The sequence below is a fragment of the Quercus robur genome, chromosome 9 (genome assembly GCF_932294415.1).
Source record: "Quercus robur chromosome 9, dhQueRobu3.1, whole genome shotgun sequence".
In the NCBI taxonomy this organism is placed as follows: Eukaryota; Viridiplantae; Streptophyta; class Magnoliopsida; order Fagales; family Fagaceae; genus Quercus; species Quercus robur.
In genome coordinates, this window is record NC_065542.1 from 46,873,708 (window position 1) to 46,891,167 (window position 17,460).

A 17,460-nucleotide genomic window follows, 5' to 3' on the forward strand; every position below is an offset into this window, starting at 1 on the left:
AGATAAAAAAGCTTACAATAATTAAAATTATTCCTTTAAATGTAAACCATCTTTCTTTTATATTTCTCTATTATTTATTCATATATATTTTGTTTTATTTCAATAATTTCTAAGCAGTAAATAATCTGATTCTTTAATATTTTTTGGTCTTTCAAGCAATGGCTTCTTCATCAAATTGTAACACAAATTGAAGTCATACAAGAGCAAATCATGCAATGATGCAATTTCTTAATCAATTTAAAATTTTATAAAATTATTTTAGTTTACCTCACAAATAAGTAGGTTCCCGTGCATAGCACGGGTTAACATCTAATATTAACCTAAAGTTAATCAATAAATATTTTATGGGCAACTTTAAAATCAAGTGAATAATTATAATTATTTTATGTATATAATAAAAAAAAAGTGTATGGCGTACGTGATTGTTCTTGATTCTAACCTTTCAAATATATGATAAAACAAAGGAAAAAACCATTGAAGAGTTTCATTAGTCTAGACTCGAGTATGACCGCTACAATCACGCCTCAAGTGTTGTTAACGACAAGTGATTAATTTGTTGTTGTCGTTTTTATTTTCTTTTATTGGAGTATAAAATTCGTTATTGGTGGTAGACTCTACATGATGTCAAGGAAGAAAAGCCAATATTGGCTTTATGTAAAGGCCATTGGGTTTGAAGTACATCAAGCCTTTGACAATATTTGTCATGACCCTATTACATTTACATATATCATGGATGGCCCATGGCCCTCATTTTGTCCGCTCCTTCGGATCACACAATCATGCTGATAATGCAACCAACACTTATTTGTCTCTTTCTTATTGGTCTTTCTCTTTTAATTATGCAAAAAAAAAACCTCTCCAATTATTTTTGTTTTTAATAATTCAAGAAATAAGATTTTTGAATCCTAGACGTCTTAATAAGAAATACTAAGAGGTGTCATTGTTATTATTTTAATAATTCGATAGTTATAATGGGAAATGAGAACTTGAATCTTGACGTCTCCGATATACAAAAATAACACTTTCAAAAGCAACTATAAAAATGTGTGTATAATGTATAATTATAACGTGTATATAAAACTTGAGTATAATGCAGGTGAGTTAGTGATTGTTATCCACTTTGTAACGTGCTATGCATTACGAAACTTGTATTCCTCATTTTTCAATCATGTTATTTTGGTACGTGTAATTCGACTCTATAATGAGCACATTTCACGGCACGTAGGATTCAGCTATGGCATGTGATAAAGGAATCTGCCTATATAGTATATATATCTCAATCTCACATTGTTTGTTTGTTTGTTTTTCTTTCCCACATGGGGCTGTAGTACATAGATTTTTAATGCCTAAATAAGTTGCCTAATTCTACTTTTCTTTGATAGTCTTAAAACCAAATCTTTTTTTTTTAATATAGATAGGAAACGAATATTCTAATCATCCTAATACATTTGCAAAACTAAAACACTAAAAAAAGAGGAATGCCATGTATATAAAAACCAATCAAAGCTCTGCATTGACAGTCCTATGATTGCTTCTTTTTTATTTTTTTTTTGTAAACAAAGAATTCATAATAGATTTTTATATAAGAACCTAAAATCATGGACCCAAAATAAAAATTAAAAAATAAAAACAAACGGCTTCAGATTGAGACCATACAAACCACTGTACCAGTATTTAAATATATTGTTAATTTTTTTTTTCTTTAATAAAGGAAAAAAACAAACTCATTCTTTGATATGAACACGATTGCATGGTTCTCTCCGAAAATTTTGGGCGGCGACATAATTGCTTAACAAGGCGGGTCTTCTAAGATGGTTAAGTTAATGTTAATTAGAGTTAATCTTTATGTACTTTTTGTCAGAGTAAAATACATTATCCTTTGGCAATATGTTATTATTTTCCACAGCCTTTTTTATTTTTTATATATCCAGAAGATCAGCTTTACAACCTATGGCAATTGGTGTTCATAATTTTTGTGCTCTCGATAATTGGTATTTGGTAGGGAGTAGAGGCGTGATATATATACATAATAAATGGTAGTTGCACGCCATGTCGCCATTATCCTCTATGGTTTAGTCGCATGCAAATGAGGATTAAGGATATTTATTTTAAGATGATTAGCACGTATTATAGATTCATAGCTATTTCCGAATCATTGTGATATTTAAATTCCATATTTTTGGAATTTTATCAAAATCATATATTTTCTTTTTATTCAATTAATTTGTTGGTACTCTTTTTCATTTCAAAAGTTCTAAAAAAAAAAAAAAAAAAAATTTCAATAGTCTTTCATCTCAATTAGTACTTTCTAATTTTTCCATCAAAGATATTTGGATTAAAATCTCCTCCTCAATCTATCAAATTATAAAATTTTTTAAAGGGTCATTTTGAAAAGTTAATTGATATAATATTAATAAATTCTTCACCTTCCTTGAAAAGTCAATGCTCTTTTTTTTTTTAATTAACTACACTTGAATTTAAATTAATAAGAAAGACAAATTTAAAAATTAAATTTTTTATTTAAAATTAAATTTATTCAATAATGTTAAGTTGTTATTTTCTTACTTTTGTTTGTTGGCTTTATTCCGTGTTAATTTACTTGTAATTTCTTCAAGTATATACCTATATTTAGGTGGGTTTATTGTACTAGGTTTAGAATTCAAGATGGTGAAGATTAGCTCAAGACAAGAGCTCTAGTGACTGGTTGGCGACTGGATCAAGTTGCCAGAAGGCATGTGAGTAGCACATGAGAATTTGAAATTATGTTATGCCAGGTGTTTGGCAATTGGCTCGCGAGTAGGCCAACCTGCCAATGAGTCCCCCAACACTTTGACAGCTTATATTATTGTGGCTCTTCCTTTATTTCACCCACATTATATATACCCTCATTACCTATGATATTGCAAGAAGAGTTTCTAAGAGAAAACCTTAGAAACACCATTTAAGAGTTAGTGATTATCATCCATCAATCTACTACACAATTCTTTTAGTTTTTTCTACTCTCTTCCCTCTCCAATTTCCATACCCATGAGAGGAATTTAGCCCAAACCCATACACAATCCGACTATTGGGTGTTGATTTGGAGCCTTTAAGAACATTGGGTCTTGACCAATCTTTGGTGGTGCAACCAGTTTGAGAAGAAACAACACCGAGAAGTCTCCCAACACTCTTGCCTTCAGCTAAGGCTTATAAGGCATGAGTGGAGCGCATCTTTCTTCGATGTGGGAGTAAGTCTCAAAAACTGCACATGTCGCTTGAAGGAACAAAACCGTGCGGGTCCTTCAGCCCCAGAGCGGACAAACTACTTGCAGGTTGGAAAAACCTCCTCCCACACCAACCATTTGTAAAAAATAAATAAATAAAATTAAATAAAAAAAAAAGTTTTATACAACAGGATGGGTTACACAGGTTAGCTAGATCAAGTCAGGTTACAAATCAACTCGATTTTGCTTCAGGTCAAAAAAATTGGAATTGAGTTGGTGCTGCATCTAATATTAATCCATGAGTATCTTACTTTTTTCTCTATTAATCAACAACATCATTATCATGACAAATATCTCATTTAATTATTTTAATATTAAAGTGTATCGAGGCCGAATAAGTCGATTAGAGATGTAGTTTTTCATAGACGAATGGCAGGGTTAGCCCTAGGCATTGGCCACTTAGGGCCCCCTACTAGAGAAAGGCTCCCAAATGTAAAAGCCATTAAATGCTTCTTCTTCTTCTTCTTTTTTTAAGTGAATAGTGCATTCTTTCTTTCACTATAAAAGGTTGATTTTAGAATCTAGACCCAAGAAAATTAAACTTTCCCCCTATCATAATCTGATAATCCTTGGCCACTAAAATGTTTTTTTGTTCAAAAGCCCAAATTAATAACCCAAAAAAAAAAAAAAAAAGTGTAACAACAACAAAAAATTGTCCAACAGACCAATATATCAGTACTTCGTTGGCTTTGGACTGTGTACACGACATGTGGCTACTAGCATCATTGCGCTGAATCACCTCCACTCCACGCCATGAGGTCGATCAACAAACTGCAAGCAATTGCTTGTTAGATCTGCATCACACCGTGTCTTCGCCTAATATGCTCATTTCGAATTTTTGCATCTTGTATTGAGGTGTTTGACACTGCTTGACGAAATAAATTAATAATTAGTGTACATCAATGGACTGGAATCTTTTTTTTTTTTTTTAAACTTAATAGCTTAAAACTTTAGTTGCTTTTCTTATCTATTTCATTGAGGGATCCAGCACTCTTTTTTTTCTTTTTCTTTTTTCTGGAGGGGGAGCTTATGTTTGTGGTTTGCATCTCTATGTATTAAACATCATGTCGCCAATTAAAACTAAGTTTCACAACAAAATGTAAGCTCTTAAGGGACTAATTAATTTTATAAATTGAAAAGGGAATTTTTATAGCATTTAGTACAAAATCAACTAGTGGGTTCCAGTTACCTAGGCACAATAAAGGTTGGATAGAGAAAATTCCTTATTTGCTAGGCATGTTATTGGTTATATAACTTGGATAGAGGAAACTCTTTATATGGTTGAGTCTGCTGTGTTTCATGATGTAATATTGTTATTTTCGTCTTAATAAAGGTTACCATCTTAAAAATAAAATAAAAATAAAAATAAAAACTAGTGGGTTCCAGACTGATAAAGTCTCTGGCGGTTGTATAAGAGATCTAAGATTTAATCCCTGCTTACACCAAAAAATGATTGATGTCTTAGTCTGATGATAAAGAGTTATTATTAGGAGCGGACACCGTAGGTTGTTTTGTGTTTTTTCATTTGTTAATGATTTATTAATAGTAAAATGAATGTTGGTTTGGATTTTCATTAAAAAAAAAAATTGTTCATACTCCTTCTCAACCCTCATATTTTTTTTAAGGAAAATATTGGGAATCTACTATGCTTAAACATATATAACAAGTGCAATAAGAATCTTAATGTCGAAAATTTTTTACACCAAAAGTCTGCTTCCCTGAAAACAAACGAATTAAGAGCCTTAATGTCACGGAATCTTGACGGCAAATGGAAATTCTATTTCATCATTGGTACCCCAAGGGCAAGAAACAAACTTATTACTGCCACAATCTTCTAGCTCACACTACATCTACATGGACAGTTTAATTAATTGGTATGTGATAAGTCAGTGAGTTTGTGAGACTTGAAAGCAATGCATTAATGGATAAGAAGATTATGGGAACTGGTTAAGAAAATATAACGTTAAAAGAAATATAGAAAATTACTTGAAAGCATGGAATAGAACAGAGAACTAGATACAATAAGCTGACTGATTTTATTGGATTGAACAAACTTTTTACATAAGTCATAAGGAAAGGATTTCTGAAGGAGGCTAAGTGCTGCCTTTACATTCATGAATATAATATTTGGTTTCAAAACAGTGTGTCACACTCACATGCCATATGGGTTTTATTGTGCTGAAACTGAATTTCCGCTGACCTGTGCTTGTTGATCCCAGCCCAATTAAACTATTTCCAACTTTCCACCAAGATCCAATATGAAATGGTTAACCTGTGGGCTTTTCCTTAATGGGTTGGGTTCTGTTACGCATAGGCCAACCCCTCTTTCCTGAATAAAGCTGTCTTTCCTCTTCTTTTTTTTCTTCTTTTTTTTGAAAAAAAAAAAAAATGTAAAATTTTAATTTTATGGTGTAGGAGGGGTTCAAATTCTAAGTCCATTAAAATATCTTATGGAGAAATTGATGCAAGATGGTAAGGCTGCAAAATGGAACACCTCTGAAATGCATGAAACATTGAATTTGTCCGTAATTCTTTCTCATGGGGACAATGTTGGCTAGCCAATTTGGGTGATGACAAGGTTTGATAAAGCCCGCCTTTATGATCATTTGTATTTCAACCTTGATTTCTACTTCAGCCCCTAGTTGAAAATTGTGCCTAGGCTCTGCTCCAAAGGTATATATGACCGGCGGTCATTTGCAACCTTATGGGTTATTTTTAAGCTAAAAATAGATGCCATAAAGACCAAAGTTGTTTCTAAAGGCACTAGACAAATCATCATCAAATCTTTCACGACGTGGTGGAGAACCAAGCCATAATCTTATTCTTGGCATAGGTATAGATGCAGGGCTGCCCTAGGTATAGGTACAGGGCCGGCTTTAGGCCTAGGTCACATAGGCCATCACTTAGACCCTCCTACGAAAGAAAGATCCCAAACTTTGGATCAAAATTTAATCTTCTTTAAAAATATATAAATATAAATATATATATATATATATATATTGAGATATAGAAAAAAAAAATAATAATTAGTTTTACATTTCCCTTTACTTTTAAAAAGTTCCAAAGAATTTAGTAATATTAGAGATATGACAACTTTAAATATATAGGTGTTATAAATATATGTTACTAATCACAAAAATTAATACAAGATGAAAAATCTACTTTAGCCTAATCTAAGTGCATATGTGTATAAAATTTTCTTCTGAAAACTTAAACCCGACTTTTGCCCCCCCCCACCCACAAGCACTTATACTTGTGAAGTGACCACCGCACCAAGGGTGTGCGGTAGTGAATTACTTTTTGATTGATGATACATCTTTGCAAACCTCATGTTGTAAAATTTATAATATCCCTAAAATCATTCATTCAAATTCTTTTTTATCATCTTTTTGAAGTATCATTGATCACATTCGTTGCCACATCATTTATAAGTTTTTTGTAATAAAATTTGTTATAACTTTAGCATTCCCCTTCCCCCCACCCCCATAATAAAAAATTAAAAATGAATTGTTTTTTAAATGATATTATGAACTAGTTAAATATTATCTAAGTGATAATAAAAATGCCCAACTTGAATATGTCGCCTCAAGCCTCCAAGTTTGTTGGGTCGACCCTGTATACGTATTAAGGCCTAGGATGTGTATGAATCAACTTCATATGGTAAAGGTTGTAGCAAACGTTGTAGAGAAGGGCTCACAAAAGAAAAGGAGGATTTGGAGGTACATTTAAGAGAAAAGATGAATTCCAAACTTGCAAAATTAATTTAGGAGAAGTTTGCTAAAATGTTGTAGTTGATGGGCACACCACAACAATTTAACAAAGTACCAACTACCGCAATATAATCTCAAACTTATGAGAAATAATAAATACATGCAAATAAGTTATATATGAATGTTATAAGTGGTTGTTATTGACTCAATATTATTGTGGTATTAAGGTTGTGATCATGCGGGTTCCTTTTAGTCGTGGAGAGAGTGGTTAGGTTATTATTGTTACTTAAAATTATATATGTTGTAGGTGGTGTTGCCACTATGGTGATTATTTATTGATGTTGTTATGCATGATTAGATATATTAATGTTTGGTAATTATACAAATGTCTGGAAACTTGTTAAATGTAAATGATTTTAAAAGGTTCAGGTTTATATAGTAATTTTTTTTGTAAATTCTTGTATAATAATTCAACCTTGTTGATTAGATTATGATATCATTTGCATCACACTTTGTTGTTTTTAGAGTAACTTTTCATTTTATATTTACTGCTTTTATTTTAGGAAGGTACTAGCAGATTGTTGGAGATGAAGAGTGCAATCCAAACAATAATATGGAGATCGAAAATATCTTGAAGGTGACTCCAACGAAGACTAACAGAGATGACATCATGATTCTAGTTGTTTAATTTTAAAATAGTATTTTTATTTCATGGCTTTTTAATTTCAAGGTATCTTTACTATATTCTATAGTACTCGGCATTTGAAATTATGAATTTATATGGGATTTTATCTTTTAATTGATCAATACTTAATAATTATTGTACTATCGTAATAGGACAATTGTTTATATAAAAATGTATAACAAACATGATATAAAATAAATTAGAAATAAATAATAAATAATAAATAAAATATTACAAAAATTATATAAAATATCATCGGCAATAACATAAAAAATTGGTCGTGAAGAACTTCATAGAGAGGACAACATCCCTTGCAATCTAAAAAATAGTGACCTCGCTTAACCCCTTGAAAAAAAAAATAAATAAATAAGTGACAGCTTAAATGTCATTACTATTACTCTATTTTTAATATATTGTGAATTCATAAAAGCCCTCAGAAACAATTTCAACAACACCATTATTTGTTGTTAAAAATTAAGTCGTAAATAGGGAGTCTAAATCTCCTATCTCATTTTGCCTGCTTCATTCTATACTCCTCCAATAAAAGTTTACTACATATCCTCTTAATTAATTAAATTCTAATTTTATGCTTTTATTATTTGTTACCTAAAATAAATAACAATAAACAAATTAAAAAAAAAAAAAAAAAAAAAACCCATCAAGGCCAAGACAATCCCACAATCGGTCCACCACCACCACCTTCGCCAACAGTAGGAGCAACATACTGCCGACGTCAACAACTCCGACCAAACACCATCAGTACCTTGCCGGCGGCAGTAGCAAGAGTATCAAAAGTTATAGAGATATAAAACCTCAAACCAAAGGACAGCTTTTTCTCCCTCATATTGTTGTATGTCTCTCATAGATTTTCAAAATTTTCTTGCACTATCTCTCTATTTCCTTTTCCTTTTCTATCTTCTTGATCCATCTCATTCTCCTATTCAATTTCCTGGATGACTTGGAGACAAGAAAATGCATATCTCACACACACAATCTCTCACAATCTCTCTCTCTCTCTCTCTCTCTCTCTGTGTGTTTGTTGTGTATGTGTTTGTGAAAATGCCACTGGGAATGGTTTGAATTTGATACGGTTTTTCATAGGCAATGAGGATCAGTGCCTAAAACTTAAAAATGGTGGTTTCTTCGAAGCTTTTTATCCCACTTATCTAAGGTCTCTCTCTATGTTATTTTGATGAATTTCAAGTTGTGGTGGTATGGGTGCGGACTAGTGGTAGTGGTTGGCCGGCGTTGACAACGTCGGCGATTTGTGGTGGTAGCGATGTGACTGGTGGCGATGGTTGGCCGGCACAGACGTCGCCAACGAAGGTCCAGTTGTGGGATGTCTTGGCCTGGGTGATTTGTTTATTTTAATTTATTTACTGTTTTTTATTTTAGATAACAAATAATAAAGGCATAAAATTAGAATTTAATTAATTAAGAGGATATGTAGTAAATTTTTATTGGTAGAGTATAGAGTGAAATAAACAAAATGAGACAGAAAATTTGAACTCGTTAATAGGGGTGGCTCCACGTTAAAGGTAGGATGTTCAAATATATATATATATATATATATATACATATATTGTATTGAACACTTAAAAAAAAAAAAAAAATTTTGACCGCCAAAATTTTTTTGAATACCCTAAATTTTATTTAAGCCTAATAAAACTAAACTTGGGCCCCTTAAATATATCCTTGGTCCTTTAAAAAAATTAGGAAGCCCACAACAATATCCAAGAAAAAAACAAACAAACAAGCCCGCCCATTTGGCACAACTCCTTGCTTAAATTATAAAATAAAAAAAAATTGGCATAACATAATCAATGCAAACCTAAGATTTTTAGAGAGAGAACGTATGCCTCCTTCACTCAGTCCGCCAATCCAAATTGGTCATCTCTCTCTCTCTCTCTCTCTCTCTCTGTTTTAAGTGTCTAACTTTGTGGATTTTGATAGACTAGTGTGAATTAATAATTTATGATAGCGCATAGTATTATAAGTATTTGACATCTTTATGATAGCATTTAGTGTTATGAATTATTATTTTCTGTAAGAGTTGAGTGGCTCTGCTATGGGGTGTGGACCAGTGGGACTATGGGTAGTGTGAGAGACTGGGAAACTAGGGTGCTCTCAGAAAAAGGGTTAGGCATCGGCACCTTCCCTTTTTAGGATTATGTGTGGAGTTACCACTTTTTTAAAAAAAAAATAAGAAAAAAATAAATACAATTCACATGTCCAAAAAATACCTCAAATATTATTAATTGATTATACAAATACAACTTGGTAGGATATCTTTACAAGGCTTTTGGTCTTAGATACAATCTATGTAAAAATACAAAACTTTGGTCCTAAATACAATATACCAAAAAATAAAATAAAGCCCTAGTTTTACTAACCTAAAATTCAAGGTTCAGGGGCTATGTTATAGGATGGAAAGGTGTTAGACACCCACCCTGCCCAGGCAGAGTCTAGTCTTCTAGACTCTTAATGACCATTAAATACCCATATTCAAAGTATGAAATGTTATGCAACAAATGCTATGTCAAATCCTAGATCTAGGATTAAACTTCTATTCAAGAAACTTAGATCTGCCATTTTATTTCGTGTAAAATTTTTTTTTTGATAAGAATGGTTAATTAAAAATTTAATTTTGAGTTTCCATAAAATTAAGAAAAAAGAATGGATTTTAAATAAAAATTCAGATCTGGTTGGGATTTTTTAATGTGGAAAAAAAAAAACATATTTTTATTTTGAAAACACAAATTTTTTATTGAAAGATGCAGATTTGATTTTGATTTTAAAAAACAGTCAAATTTTTATTTTACAAAAATGTACATCAGAAATAAAATACAAATTAGATTTTATAAATAAAATACAGATCAAATTTTATAAATAAAATACAGATCCAGTTTTGATTTGAAAAAGAAACAAAGAGAAAAAAATGCAGATATTTTTTTAATTTTAAAAACATAGAGAAAAATTGCAAATTTGATTTTAGTTTAAGAAAAACATGAGAAAAATTGTAGATCTAAATTTAATTTAAGAGAAGCACAAAGAAAAATTGCAGATCTAAAATCTTAAACCCTAGATCTAGGCATGCTCATCAATTAATCATGTGAAAACTTTTGGAAAGAAAAGAACACATAATAACATATGACAAACATGGTTATCTAAACACAAAAACAACATCACATCCATGGAAAATAAAGCATACATGAAAACATATTATGGAAACAAAGTTAAAATCATACTTGCATGAACTTAATCCACTAGTGGAGAACTATCCTAAAGATTAAAGAGAGTGAATTTCTAAGGATTTAAATGAAAGCCTCTTAACAAAAAAGAAATTCCTAAAGCTGAAATTCCAGAACTTCTTTAATATAAGGGGAGAGAGAAGTTAGAAAAGGGCTCCTACTCCTGAATGTTGGGAGGCCTCCCCTATTTTATAGAGGTGTTAGTTGCTTAGAAAATAAGTTAGGTTTGCTTAAAAATTAAGTCCAATCAGCTTAAAAAATAAGCAAAAAATGTATGGGGAAAATCCTAAAAAAATGAGATTTGGATAAGAGTAAGCTGATTTTTTAGATCAGAATAAGTTTCAGTATTTCGATCATATCTTTTTACTAAAATTTTGGATTAAGCTGAAATTTTGATATATTAAGGGAAATTCAATTCTCTACAAAATTTCCAGAAATAGCCTAGTCCTAATTTTGAGTTTTACTATGCCAAAAGTGTATTGGAATGTGAATCTGAAATCTGCTACTTAATTAGCACGTTTTTGAAGTGTTTTCCAAGTCTAAAACTGTATTTGGACGAATTTTAAAGTTAATTTCATGATAAACCTCATCCCAAAGTGAAATTAGAATTTTTAAAATAATTATTTTGAATATAATTATCCCAAAAGCCTAATTATCTACAATCTTTAAATATTATCAATTTATTTGTTTTAATCCCATGCAACAAACTCACTTTAAGAAAAATTCTCCACCAATCGCATAAATTCATTTAATTAATTTTAATCATTAACCAATCAAAATTAATTTCAATTAATCACACATGATCAACTTCACCTACACAAAATGCATGCAAACTATGAAAACTTGATCTCGTAATACTTTTCAATCTGACGGTCCAATTTGGGAATCGGGCATATCGTCACGACCGTTAGAATCTCAAGATTATTTTTATGACAATGTGATGAATGATTTAATGCATGAAACAATGATTTTTGAGTACTTGAAATGGTTATTTTAGTAATCTTCCAAAATTAAATTAGGAATACAAAATCGAGTGTCTATAGGTAGTAAGAAGCTAGAGGGTAAAACAAATATAAGTGCATGGACTATAGTTTACACTTTAATAAATAATAAATAACACTATTTGAGGAATGGTGTGTGGGATAGTGAGTTGAATTTTTACTAAATTAATGCTATGGACACAACAAAAGTTATTCTTAATACAATTGCAGAACACCACTAAGTTGAGTTTAATTGTTAAATAAAATAACTGTATTTTTTTTTTATTGAATTGTTGAGTTGAATTATTAATAGAGTATAAAAATTCTTCTTAATACAATAACAAGAACCAATAAGTTGAGTTGAATTGTTAAATAAATAAATAAATAATCACAATCAAATGGGAGATCAGTGGATAAATGATTGCTTGATTGTAAACATTGAAAAATTGTAGTTTGCAAGATTGATAATGAGACTAACATGCAACAATTTCAAAATATAAAAACTCATAAAAGGAAATTGTAAAATTTTATGTATTTGCGTTTTTTTTTTTTTTTTTTCAATATATGAGGTTTTCTTTTTATTAGGTTTTGTATAATTTTCGATACCTCTTATATGTTGCCCGATAGTAAGTGATTTCTCTATGTTTCTTATTGACCACCTTGAAAAAATTTATGGAGCCGCCATTGATCGTCAATTTGAAATTCATAAATAACTAATTACGAGTGCATAAAGATCCTTATAAATAATTTTTAGCAACACCATCATTTGTCTCTAAAAAGTAATTTGTCAATTTAAAATTTGTAAATAACTAATTACGAGGGCATAAAGACCCTTATAAAAAGACGATTGCATCCCTTGCTAAAAATAAATTGTTGGCTTTTCTTATCCTTTGGTAATATATTTGTGAGGGTAGATTTGTTTAGTAAGAATTATGTAATTAACTATTATCAAAGGTATGATTGCAAAATCATTTTTAGCTATTTCAAAAAAAAAAAAAATCATTTTTAGTAACAAAAGTAAATACGATGACCTTTAAGGGCCATATGCCCTCACAAATAACCTTTTGCAATGATATTTGACATTTTGCAAAGACGTTTTACCTTTGCAAATAGACTCTTTTCTTGTAGTATCTTTAATTTCAAAAAATTACACAAATATGGTTTGGATCCAATGATTGTGTGCAAAACTATGTTGTCACGACTAAATGCAATTTCAATTATTATAGAGTAACTTTTTGGTACATTTTTGTAGCATAAATGTCACATAATAGACTTTAATGTTTTTTTGGTTGAATTACAAAATAGATTCACTAAACGCTATCTTTGAAGTAAAATGTATCTTTGACCTTCAGGTCTGGTTTCTCTAAAAAATAATAAGAATAAAAAGTATAATGTGTGACCTTAGCCTTATCATTACAGTTTATCTCAATCAATGTTTGTTTGTTTGTTTTTATTTTTATTTATTTTTTTTTTTTTTTGTGTCAACTTGAAAGCCTGTTATTCGATCAGAATGTACATTCAAGTTCGCCTATATAAACACACACACACACACAGAGAAAAAAGAAAGAGGTACCAAAATTTAATAATCTTGGCATTACAATTTAATAACTGATCCAAAATTTGAGTAGAGCCACGAGAGATGCTCATTATTAGTGAAGAAGAAATAACTTAAGGCCTTCAAAAATAAAAACCAAAAAAGATATCACTTGCTCTCAAATTTGTATCCATGAACACAAAAGGTGAGATAGAAAATTTATATTCCTCTCTAACGCACCCACTCTCTCCTATTCCTATTCTCCATTTCTATAAATGGAGAGAAAGGTCAAGCTTTTGATCCTTATCATTATAATTCCCAAGATGATGATTGTTATCATCATTCATCATTGATAAATGTTGGGATGAGCCTTCTCCATTGAAGTTATTGCATCGTATGCTTCTCTGCCAATTCATGAAACTATGCTCATCGTCTTCAAAACTATATGGATTGCTTGGAAAACTCCCACCATAATATGCTACATTCTCAAACCTAGGAGCACCACCATTGGACCCAAAACGATCTGAAGATTGTTGAGTAGGAAAGCATCGAAGATTGGCAGCGTGCGCAGTAATGTACATTGAAGGATGTAAAATGCCCAAATGATGAGTTGGAGCCAAAAGCGTAGGAAGTGGCAAAGGCAAAGATCCTTGTGCATACTCACTTGCCCGCTTAGCTTTTCTTGCAGCACTCCTCTCCTTCTTATGCGCATTTTGATGGCCTCCCAGAGCTTGAGAACTGTAAAACTTTCTTGAACAAAATAAACAAGGAAATACTCTCGAAGTAGTTGAACTTGTGTCTTCTGCAACATGGGCTACTTTTACCTCATCTTCCATATTGTCTGTTACAAACAAAAATAAATAAATTCATAAGATAAAGGTAAGCAAAATTCATTAACCTAACCAACCTAAAGAAGACAACCAGAATGAATTTTAAATAAATATAGTTTTTTAGAACCTTCAAAAAGAAAAGAGTAGAAGCAACGTTTGTTTGAGCAGTGTGTGGCAGTGCAGAGGAGAGAGGAGGAAAAAGAAAGAGAATGAAGAAAAATGTACTGACTTTTGGGCTTTTTGGTGTTTGATCTGATCAAAAAGGAGTAGAAAAGAGAGTTCAGAAGCCAAATTCTAAAAGGGAAGAGTTGGAAAATGTGAAGGAGTTTGGGAGTGTAATAATTAAATAGATCAGTGCTTGACACTTGTAGACAGAGAGTGGTGTATGGGAATGGGCCGAGGACAGGAGATAAGATATTTCTGCATGCTAACTGCTAAGGTAACGACAGTGATTGGTGGCACATGGAATCATCTCTCTCTCTCTCTTTGTTTTTAGTTTCATTTCCCAGGTTAATTTACTAGACTACTTTTAATGATTTCCCAGGCTGCTGATTAAGATTATCAAACTAATTAATTTTTTTCATTTAATTACTGGTGTAAAAGACAGTGTTGCCTTTGTTCAGTTAAACTAGCTTTGATTATGCGAGTGGCAGCTTTATTAATCAAGCAACAGTTGAGTTTGTAAGTTTTTTATTGGTTCTTATCTTGATCTATTATTAATGTCAATTTCTATTTTACTCTTACTGTATTATTAACAGCTTGCCACTTAGATCATCTCTAGCAGATTAGCCAATTAGTTGTGAAGTCTTAATTGTTATGAATAATGAAGGCGTAGGGTGGGTGGGGTTATCATGTTCAAAATTCAAAATTCAGAATTCAGAAACAAATGAGGTGGCAAATAAGTAGTGGAGAGAGAGGGAGGCAAATCAGTGAGAAGGAAGACAGAGGTGTCAGAAGTCATCAGAATAGGTAAGCTGACAATTACATAACATGATAGATCGATAGGTTTAATTGTCATCTCCAATAGCCAGCCAATATGGAAGGATTGTGTATTTGTGTGACTTGAATAGCTGAAGGCTGTGAGGTCCCCCCAACATGGTCTGATTCTCGTAGGTGGTTGTTTTGTTTGCCTTAATAATATTATTGCAACAAATGGCTAATCACCAGGGGCGGTGCCACCTTAAGGACAGGGTCGTCTAGGACCACTCGGACCTGAAATTATATATATATATATATATATATAATAATTTAAAATTTTTAATTTGTCAATCCTTCAAAAAAAAAAAATTTGGAAACACCCTCAATTTTTTTATGTCAATAAAATTAAATTTTATTTTATAATTTGTTTTATATTAAATAAATGAATGATTGCTTGGTTGTGTATATTGAAAGAGAGGTAGCTTGTAGCATTAATAATGAAACAATTATATACCGATTTCAAAATATGAAAATTCATAAAAGACAATTGTAAATTTTATATATATGTGTGTGTGTGTGTGTTTTTTTTTTTTTTTGTCAATATATGAATTTCTATTTTTATTAAATTGTATAATTTATACTTCTTAAAGAACACCTGAGAAAAATTCCTAAAACCGCCACCGCTCATCTCTATTTGCATTCCTCTACTTTCTTTTTCTTTTTTTTTTTAATTATTATTATTATTATATAGATGATGATGATGATATGATATATTGATAACAGTGGGGCTAACAAAACCACACTCTATTCTGCACCGCCAATCTCATGCAATTTGTCACCTTTTACCCATTCCTTGCATTTGCTATTTGCTATTTGCATTCAGCCCCCCAAACCTGCTATATCCTTACACGTGACAATTAACAAGAGGAGGACAAACATCTCTCAAGATCACGACGTTATTAACTCTACTTGATTTTCGCTGCGGCTCTACTTTTACCATGGTAAATATCAGACCTCCAAGAATTGAACGAAAATTAAAATTAATGGGGACCCACTAAATTAGTGTAAAGGATGGTATTATATATGCAATCCTCCCATGTATCCAAAATGATGTAAAACTTATTCTTTAATTAAATTCAAATATATAATTGAATTTCATTCTTTTTTTTTTACAAATGATTATAACATTTGTGTTAAATCAATACAATCAAGAATTTTGGTATGGTAATAAAGAGCAATCATTAAGAATAGACAACATAGATTGAAACTCTAATTCTCTCAAAATATTTATATACACACACAATCAAGTATTTGAATTTAATTAAGTGAGTTGCAATCATTAAGAGTAGACGATATAGATTAAAACTCTACCTCTCTAAAAAACTAAATACAATTAAGTATTTGAATTTAATTAAGTGAGCTTAATGTAAGTTCTATCTCAAAAACGATATTTAAATTTAAGCGTGGAAGGAAGAAGGTCAAAATGCAAATTAATCCTGTTATAAGGATCATGTTGCAACATCATTTAAAGATAGATGCATGTTTGTAAATATAAAGGATGACACAAATTACTCAAGTTAATTAATGTACCCTTTTTTTTTCTTTATCAGATGGATACTACTAAAGAAACTAATTCCAAATGTTGGATAACAAGTTCATCAAACGAAGTGGATGATGCTTTCAGTCAAAGATATGGTTTGTTAGCTATTATTTATTGTGAGATCATTGGCTTTGATGTTCTACTTGAGTGTCATACAATGGATCATTTCTTATCTAAGGTGCTGAATGATTAGAAGGATCTTTGGGATTGTTTGAAGAACTACATGCTAGTAGATTTTGTGGGTATTTTGATCAAGGCAGAATAGAAACTCTTGTAGATATTACTTTCGGGCATACTTGAATAGTGATATTTTTCACTTTCTACAGAAATTTCTAGTATATCAAATGGCCAAGGGAGGAGTCCAAAGTGCAGCTTTGTTTTCCAAAGTGGTTCACTTGAATGGAGTTCTCGAGTTCCTCATTTCAGATCATGATGGAATTTTTTTTGGTGCTTGGAGAATACTTTGGAAGCTCTTAAGCGGCTGATTGCAATTCTTTAGTGCTTTTTATTCTCAATTTGATGGTCACTCAGAAGTTATGAATAGATTTCTTAGGAATTTGTTGAGAGAAGTTCAGAAGGAGAGCATCCAAGGAAATGGGAGTTTATTATTCCTCAAGAGGTGAAATCTCCTTTTGATGTTGTTCATGACAGAAATCTAATTCATGTTATAGTTCTCTTAGCCTTCTTCA

The 17,460-nt window shown here is 31.2% G+C and overlaps 1 protein-coding gene across 2 annotated transcripts; it reads right to left on the minus strand.

Moving 5' to 3' along the window:
- Positions 1-13,508: 13,508 nt before the first annotated feature.
- Positions 13,509-14,595, minus strand: LOC126700325 (protein LATE FLOWERING-like). 2 transcript variants are annotated; one of them, XM_050398417.1, is made up of 2 exons: positions 14,381-14,595; positions 13,509-14,264 (listed from the first exon to the last, which is right to left on the minus strand). In XM_050398417.1, the coding sequence occupies exon 2, from the start codon at positions 14,257-14,259 to the stop codon at positions 13,693-13,695; it is 567 nt and encodes a 188-aa protein (XP_050254374.1). In that variant the 5' UTR covers positions 14,260-14,264; positions 14,381-14,595; the 3' UTR covers positions 13,509-13,692. The 2 variants fall into 2 exon arrangements, with proteins under 2 accessions (XP_050254374.1, XP_050254375.1); XM_050398418.1 differs by having other exon boundaries at positions 14,483-14,575.
- Positions 14,596-17,460: the final 2,865 nt, after the last annotated feature.

Coding starts and splice junctions, on each gene's coding strand:
- LOC126700325 (XM_050398417.1), bottom strand. CDS start 14,259: ATGGAAGATGAGGTAAAAGTAGCCCATGTTGCAGAAGACACAAGTTCA.